Source organism: Tasmannia lanceolata, unplaced genomic scaffold (genome assembly GCF_043159265.1).
Source record: "Tasmannia lanceolata isolate RefF3 unplaced genomic scaffold, GAP_Taslan_0.1 ptg000003l, whole genome shotgun sequence".
Lineage (NCBI taxonomy): Eukaryota > Viridiplantae > Streptophyta > Magnoliopsida > Canellales > Winteraceae > Tasmannia > Tasmannia lanceolata.
In genome coordinates this window covers 56,190,557-56,199,086 of record NW_027518680.1, presented here as the reverse complement: position 1 = coordinate 56,199,086, position 8,530 = coordinate 56,190,557, and the positions used below count along the sequence as shown (strand labels likewise).

Genomic DNA, 8,530 nt, shown 5'->3' with positions numbered 1-8,530 from the left:
TAGCAGGACCTAAAGTTAAACCCCAGTTTTTCGCCACAAGCGCATATTAGAATAATTATATATAATTCTACTAACTTATGCCGATCGTATTCTGGTAATGACGTTAGCTTCTTTAGAAAGTAGAAACTAGAAAGTCATGTGTCATAAACGTCTTTAGGGGAATGCTAGTAACCTTCGCTCAATTTCTGTGCTCATTCTTCTTCCCCATCACAATAAGCATGATCTGTGGTGTCATGATCAGGACCGTCCATTTTCATCAGCAAACCAGATGGAAATCTTGTTTGTTCGATCTAGACTTTCCTTTATATTGGTATAAGTACTGCTGTGACATGCTGATATATAAAAAATATAAATAGAGAATATTGTAAAATATTCCTAATATATTTCAAGGGGGGTCCGGTATGCCAATATTTCGGGAAATTCAAATCATGTCTACGTGGACCCCAACCAAGTGGTCTCATGTTGGCCCACAAGATGAATGCTTCCACTTCCAATCATCGTATGAACACTTAGTGTAGATTGGAGGTGACGAGATGTATAGTTGGGGTTGTTGGAGAGTGACTTTAGCATTCTTCGAAAAAACATGATTCAATCTTTATTACAAAATCTTTTGTACTAGGCTGCATTTCCAAGCTCTTGAAATTTCATAGCATCCTTTCAATAATGTTGTGATAATGTTGCAATAATCTGTCGCTTATTAGAATATCATTACCATCCAAATAGCAAAGATATGGTAAATAGTGTGAAGGGTAAATGGTAGGAACGTAGGAGCCAGTTTTGCTTTAAAAAGGGAAGTGATATACCCGCCCCAGACAGCTGCCTCCAGTTTACTTATGACCATGGTTTAAAATTTTGGTTTTGGTAACCGTTTCGGATCCCACCGAAAACTGAAATTTCAGTCTGAAATTTGGTAATTTGGGTCGAAATTTCGGCCGAAATTTTATAACACTTTTTTTTTTAAAATTAAAAAAGGCATATAATAAAAAAAAATGGAGAAATAATGAATTTCAGGATATTTCGGTTTCGGTCCCCACCAAAATCTGAAATTTCAGTCCGAAATTTCGGATTTCGGTCGAAATTTAAAACCATGTTAACTACCCTTTTACTTAACGGTGTGGCTGAAGGAAGAAAAGAGAAATTATATGGTGCCCGATCGTGAAGTCTATTGTGGGCGGTACCACCCTTGATATTTGATCCAACAGCAGACCACTTTTTAAGAGTCTGCTGTTGGATCATATATCAAGGTAAGTACTTTTATAGTACCGCCCATATTGGACTTCACCTCCGGGTATCATTTCCCAAACAAAAATAAGGCTTCAAATTGTGCCACATGTGCAAGACGACAAGGATGTAGATGCTGTGAGGGCCCATTGGAGCTTCCAACTAAATGACCAAAATACTCCGAATTAGGGTGAATGGCCAATACAGCATAGGCAGGAAGTCCAAAAAATGAAAGGCTCTTCCTCAGCCGCTAGATAACCGATGCAACAAATTACATTTTTCTTGTGGTACGTTGGCCATCTTTGAACTCTAGCTCCTCTAATTTTAATAAGTACTTAAGGGTACTTTAGTCATTTTCACCATCAATTTTATTCCAAGAATGGTTTGATTCTTTTCCTCTAGTTTATATAGACACAGTTTTGGAAGGTGCCTCAAATAAGGCTACATCATACTTTTATTCTAATTTGATTTGTTAACTAAAATCTTTTCTTTCTTTTCTTCTCAATCTTACATATTAATTATCATATTGAAATTGTTCTTTCTTTGTCTACCTATGTTTTGTAGTGCACATCATGTTTTAAATTTGTCTGTCTAGCTAGAAGAAAACCCACTGACCTCCTATTGCCACTGCCATGTGGAAGTTTCCCTCCTGCATGTGTAATTAGTGTTTCTGCCAATGTTATGCCAGAGTTCATGGCTGTTTCAACCATCACAATGGATCCATTGAAGATACCAAATAATGTTTTCTGTGTAAATACATGCACTATTTACTTTGAATAACATAATGTTTGCAAGTATGTACTGTGAACAAACACCATTTCCTAAGAAGGTACTCTCTTATAACATTGGTTCCTGAGTTGAGAAATAAAATATAAGAGATTATAAATTAATTCAGTGAAAATTATGGACGAGCAACAGTACATGTAGGCCCACTTGTTTCATGAACCAAACCACTTATCTTCTAGGCCTTGCTGCGGATGGGTCATGCACCAAAATCGACATACATCGGATGAGTCTGAGCTTCCAATGTGTAGCCTTAAAATCAACTGGGGTAGAAAATTTTAAAAGTGATGCTCACACCATTGATCAGCATTTGATTTGGGGAAAATTCTTTTTATGGGTTTACCCTTAATCATGATCATACACTTTTTGATCAATGGTTGAGATATGCCACCATAGTATATAATAGGGGCAGGGCTAAGGAAGACACAAGTGAGTCAGCATTTCATTTTTGAATGGAAAACATAACACTGATGTCAATTTCAGATTACAAGAAAACTTACATCCTTCATAAAAACATGCACATACTTAACCATTAATTGAAATTAACAACTATTTCAACTTTCCTTTCACTAACACACGCAAACACAACAATCTTTAATAAAAGACATAAATCCAAATTTAGGACAGTACCCACCTGAGAAAGTTTTTGGGTTACTTTCTATCTTTCAACATAAAATTCATTGACAAAACAACAGAATTCATTAACATAAGAAAGACATTGAAAGGAAAACATGATATTTTAATCTGCTGCTTTCAAGAGGATTCCTAGTGCTTGGCTTCTTCAATGTTCCTCATGGAAAAAGCATTACTCAGTTCCTGCACCATTAAAACCCTAACAATTAATGGAAAAACCTAAAGAGTTGATCTTGTGCTAGATAGAAAATGGGTCATGGATTTTGCTATCCTTACCTCTGGTCGAGTTGTATCTAATGACTTCTTATCCTCAGTGTTTGATCCTTGTGGTGGATGTGGATCACACCTAGCCCACTGGCATATTGGAAAAATACCAAACATAGAATAAATACCAAATTAAATACCCTTCATGAGCCTTTAGAAAAATAAAATTAAAATAAAAGCAAATTTCGAAATTTCTTTTCTTTTTTAAATTTACAATGCTTCTATAATGGCATATAGCATTCATTGGATTGAATTTAAAAAAAAAAATTCTTAAGTTCTAGTGAGAACATACATTTTTTGCAGCCATGCTAAAGGCTTCTCGATGAGGGATCTCGGGATTTGCCACTTTGATACGTTGTATCTCCTCCCTGTAGAGTTATAAGTTGATAAACAAGAGATTAATTAGGGTGCAACTTGATCCGTCGAGGGGGGGAGGGGGGGGGGGATATCAGTCCCCTTAAACATAATCCTTTTTCCTTCAATTTATTTGGAGCCCGGCAATTGGAGGGTGAGATCACCCTGTTAGAGTGATGTTTGGATCAAGGAACCAAGGTGAAGTCACATTATGGACGATCCCGATCGATGACCAGGGTAGCATGTATCTAATGCATATGGGATCTAGTTGCACCATAATATGTTTCAAAAGTGTATTCATAATTATTTCTTATTAGTAGTAGACTGAAGTACTAGAGAGGCTAAGCACCTTTGCATTTTCCACCTTCATGCCCTACCTTTGCATGTGGATGAAAGCCAAAAATAACGGCGAGAAAGTTATTCTTTGACAATGTGTTCTACTCCACATGCAAAGATGGGTGCAAAGGTGCTTTCTCTCTCTCATTATTCTTATTGTTATTGCATTATATTAGTCATAAAAGTATTTTTTTTTCTTACTTCATGAATCGATTGTAAGCTGATGGAAGCCTGTGTTTCTTCTCCGGTGCTGCCACGCACACAAAAAAAAAAAAAACATGAAGAGAGAGATGTAAAAATTTTACAAGAAATAGAACCCTAGCTAGTTTGAATGGTAGAGAGTGTAAACCCTAGTTTCAATAATAGAGAGAGTAAGTTGTTTACGTTTGACAACGTAGGGTACTTTTGGGAGCATCTGCTCATGGCTGGATGTTGATGAAGATGATCCCATGCCCTGCCCTCTCCTGAACTCGTTGTGGAAACCCTATTTTTCCAATTTTGAGAGAACACGAAAATGCCTTCAATCAGAGCCATTTTTTCAACTATTTTTATTTTTTCCTTTAAAAAGATAACCCTAGAAAGGCTGAGCACCCCAACCATGTATTTTCTTTCAAATGGGTCGCCAAAGAATTCAACAACATCTCCTACAACAAAGATATATAAGCACTGGGTTGAGCCTCTAGCTCATTTGTAAAGAGTAAAGACTCAATCCCAGCTAACCAACCAAAAAAATTAAGATATATAAGTACAATTTCTATTAATACTACTATTAGTAGTAATTTGAAAAACATAATTTCAACAAAAAAAAACCCTAGTAATTGATACTATTACAACTAATTATAGAATTTCTATTACTACTCCTAGTAGTTAATACTCTATATATTGATAAATTCATTCTTACCCAGCAAAAAAAAATATAGTAATTAATAGGAAAAATAATAATGAGTGTAAAAAGAAGAATACTAGCCTCACAGCCCATTTGATAATCTAGGGAATGGCTTTGCATGAGAGGCCTGGAGCTTAAAAAGGAGATATTACTACAATGGCCACATTTCACAGTCACTGTCTCCAGTAATCGCTTGCATGGGACTCCGACCTGCTAAAAGGAATAAGAAGAATATCATGATGGTAAATAAAAAGAAAAGGACATTATGCTTAGATTTTCATCATATTTCAATAAATTTGTAAAGAATGACCAGGTAAGAATGAAAAACTTTGAAAAGTAAAAAATGGGACTGCACCATTCTTTCGGTTGATGACCAAGAGATGTTACTGTGTAAAACCACAAACTAAGTAAGAAGAACAAGTGGATTTTCTCCTAAACGTATAAAAAAGGCAAACATAGGTTTTAGGTAAGGTAAACAGTAAATAGATTGAATAATAGAAAGTGGTTCTTCTTCATCTCTTTCAGCAGATGGGTATTTTACTATAAAAAATAATTTCTCCTAAAACTCATGAAAATAGACCAACAGGCATACATACATTGAATAATGGAAAGTGGGTCTTAAACCATTTCTTTGGATAGGTAAGTAAGAGGTGTCACCGACTAAAACTAAAACATGTTTAGTAAGTAACAGAAGAAGAAAACAAGTGGCTTCTCCAAAACATAGGAAAAAGGAAGGGATGGTAATGATTCTAGCTAGAATTAGGAGGAGATTGCAAATTTTAGATGGAATCTCTATATCTTTTTCGTTGCTTCATTTTTTCTATGCTTTTAAAGGAGATGTATGTAGTTCCATCAATAAAGACAATACATGGGTTTCCATGAAAATTACCGCTAAGACTGTGTTGCAAAAGTTGCAATGAACGTAGTAAAGATGCTCAGATGAAGGAAGGTTTTCCATGGAGAGTGAAGAAGAAGAAGAAGAGGAGCTTGATTGATGAACTTGGTTTGAGAAGTGTGAGAAGAAACACTTGGGTTTTTCTAAGATAGTATTAACTTCACGCTGAAAGGCAGATATTTAGGTTGCACGGTCAAAAGATACGCGAATAGACAGCCCAGATTTAGCTACTTAGAGTTCCAAATTCTCACGATATTTTAAAAAGCACTACAGAAAGAAGTAAACAATAATAATAATATAGTAGGAAAATGATACAGGCATGCTTGTGTTAAGGTTGTCCCAAGTAGCCCTATAAACAATGTTTCTCTTCCCTAGTGTTCACATGATCGAATAGCTATCCGGGGTTTATTTCATCCTCTATTCAAATCTAGAACAGACCAAATTGGTAAGTTATACTATACAAGCATGGTAGCCAATCGCTGGAACAGGTTATTTAAGAATTTCAATCCTCGGATAAGCTGTTATTGGGATTGGCCATGCAGCTTGGATAGTTTTATCTTGAAATTATCTAAAATGTTGTTCACCAATTTTGTTCTCATAATATTTTATCCATGACAAATGTCGACCTAGCTAAGAGGAGGATAACAAGTCCATCCAAGGATAAAATAAACCCCCGCTTGCTATCCTATGGACAACAATCCCAATAGGACAAGTTTTATGTCTCTTTTGGAACATTGAATTTTTTTTCATTTTCTTTTCTTTCTTTCTTTTTTTTACATGTTTTCGTTTGCCCTTGAAGATCTTCTTATTAGATGATTAAGAGCATTTAATAGGTTATTCCTGATCTCATTCTTGTGCACATTTTAGACAGGTGTAAGATATTACATTTACTATAACACTGGGACCCTAGCTATTTGGATTGTAGGAAAAACATTTCTTGTGGAATTTATTTTCTATGAAATTTTTTAATTACTACAAATAAGAGGAAAATGACATGTTTATGACCTATTTAGATTCTTTTCCAAACTCTTCATGAAAATTCCTTCAATCCAAATAGTGCCTCGAGAAAAGAAAAGAAAACGTAAATGTTGAAAAGGGGCTGTATGTTACAAAAAACAAGGAGGGCCTTAAATATCTCATACCAACCTAGAGAATATATTTTATCAAACATTCACCCCAAAACCAAGCGAGAAACTGATGAGAATCATGAGATTTGCGAGATGGGGAATTGGGAAAACGACTTGTGATAAGATGAGACGTGATTGATGTGACCATTCCTCAATTCCCAAAAGAGGTAAACTAACCTTTCTTATCTTGCACCATTCAACTTTCTCTCTTCATCTTAAACCCCATTCCCAACGCCTAACTCCCTTTATATGTGTTTTTTCCTACATTTCCTCTGCATGTTTGTCTCGAGGAGATTCTGCCACCAAAAAATTAAAAAGTTTCTCATCTTTCTTCTGATCATTAACGAATTTGGACATAATCATTACATCTATTGAAAACCCACTCTTTACCCCAATGAGGAAAGGGTGCTGTCTTTTTTTACATAGGCTATTAGGCTTCTAGCTCCTTCCAATCACACTTCAGTTTTTTCCTCTTGTTTTTTCAACTGTGGACGGAAAAAGATTTGTGGGTCTTGTCCCCTTTGTTCAATCCTGTGGTATATTGCATTTATATCTTCATAATTAATCGTCAGAAATTTGAAGTTCATGTTTTAGAGACTTTATTTGAATAATGTGGAAGTGTAACAAGGAGAAGCAACCCATTAGATATTTTTTTTCTAGTTTGATTAAGTTTAAGAGTAGATTAGACTATCGGGATCAGATATAAACATAATGGAAGTACTTACATTGTGGCTAATTACATGTACGTGGAAAAAATGGTTGGCCCATCTATCAACTCTTCAAAGATCCTATTCATGGAAGAGAATTTATATGATCATATTAAAACTCATGGAATATATAATATAGGGTGCGAAATGCCTTCTGCGATGGACGCGAGCAAATCCCATAATATAGTTACCGACAATAATTACTGTTGTCGCGACGGTAACGGAAACCGTCGTAGTAAAGGGAAATGGGTGATGGTTATGAACCATTGCCGATTATTTTTTTTGACTTTAGCGCGGGATGCGCCAATGATAATAATTACAAGAACAGGCATTTACTTACAACCGTTGCCCAAAAAGAGAAACTAATGACACAGAGACCCGGTCTTTGTTTCTGTTGGAAAGGGTTGTAACACCCGGGCAAAATCGCTACGGGCAGAGGAAGAATTAATCGCGTAGAACAAAAAAATTTCCCTCGATTTTGTCCTAAGCCAAGGAATCTTAGGGTCTAGATGATCTGATGATGAAAAAATAAAATAATAAAAATATGACCTTACCTCAATTAACAGTAGAAATAAAAATAGTCTGCTTGATCTACTCATCGACGTTCACAATCGTTCCGAACGCCGCGAACCCGTAAATTGAATCGATGGATTCCTTTGTCCAAGACAAAGGGAATAAAACAACAGTTGTTCTTGATTAGGTTCTGATTTATATCATAACTAAGGATAGGAATTTCGAAATTCCTTATTGGAGATTTGGATTTTCTCATGAAACTTGAACTAGAAGTGTAAAACTAGAAGAAACAGAGAAAAGAAATCACTTGGGGAAATTTTGAGAACACTGTGTGCTTATATTCCAGCAGCATGGTATTGTAGGGAACGTCCATATGGGTTTTTATAAAGCCTTGGTTTCCTCCCTTTTTTGTTTCCAAAAATTTCTCTACAATTCTATTTCTAAAAGAAAGACTAGTTATCTAACTTTTTGATATTAGAAACAATACTTTAGAAAAGTAATGTGCAATGGATTCACTTGCCCAATTTGGGTGTCAAAGCTTTAAAAAAATGTGGATTGCTTTTGTGGATAAAAAAAATCCCTAAAAAATCTCTTACACTCTTTCCTTTTTCCACTTTCCCTTACAAAGCTGGTGGCCAAATTTTGACTTCATTTTTGGAATATTAAGTGGCCGAATTAGAAAAAATCATAAACTACAAAGTTGTTCGAATCGAGTACTTATAAACTAATTTTGGCCAAGAGGTCATAAGTTATAACTGTTTTAGTAAAACGAGTCTATAAGATAAAATTACACTTGTTTATTTAATTTTTT

General features: G+C 35.3%; 1 protein-coding gene across 1 annotated transcript; it reads right to left on the bottom strand.

The window, feature by feature from the left end:
• Window positions 1-2,769: 2,769 nt before the first annotated feature.
• On the bottom strand, window positions 2,770-5,435 carry CRC (Plant-specific transcription factor YABBY family protein). The gene is made up of 7 exons (XM_077376498.1): window positions 5,367-5,435; window positions 4,559-4,687; window positions 3,976-4,075; window positions 3,793-3,841; window positions 3,194-3,269; window positions 2,914-2,991; window positions 2,770-2,820 (listed from the first exon to the last, which is right to left on the bottom strand). The coding sequence occupies exons 1-7, from the start codon at window positions 5,433-5,435 to the stop codon at window positions 2,770-2,772; spliced, it is 552 nt and encodes a 183-aa protein (XP_077232613.1).
• Between the last annotated feature and the right edge of the window lie 3,095 nt (window positions 5,436-8,530).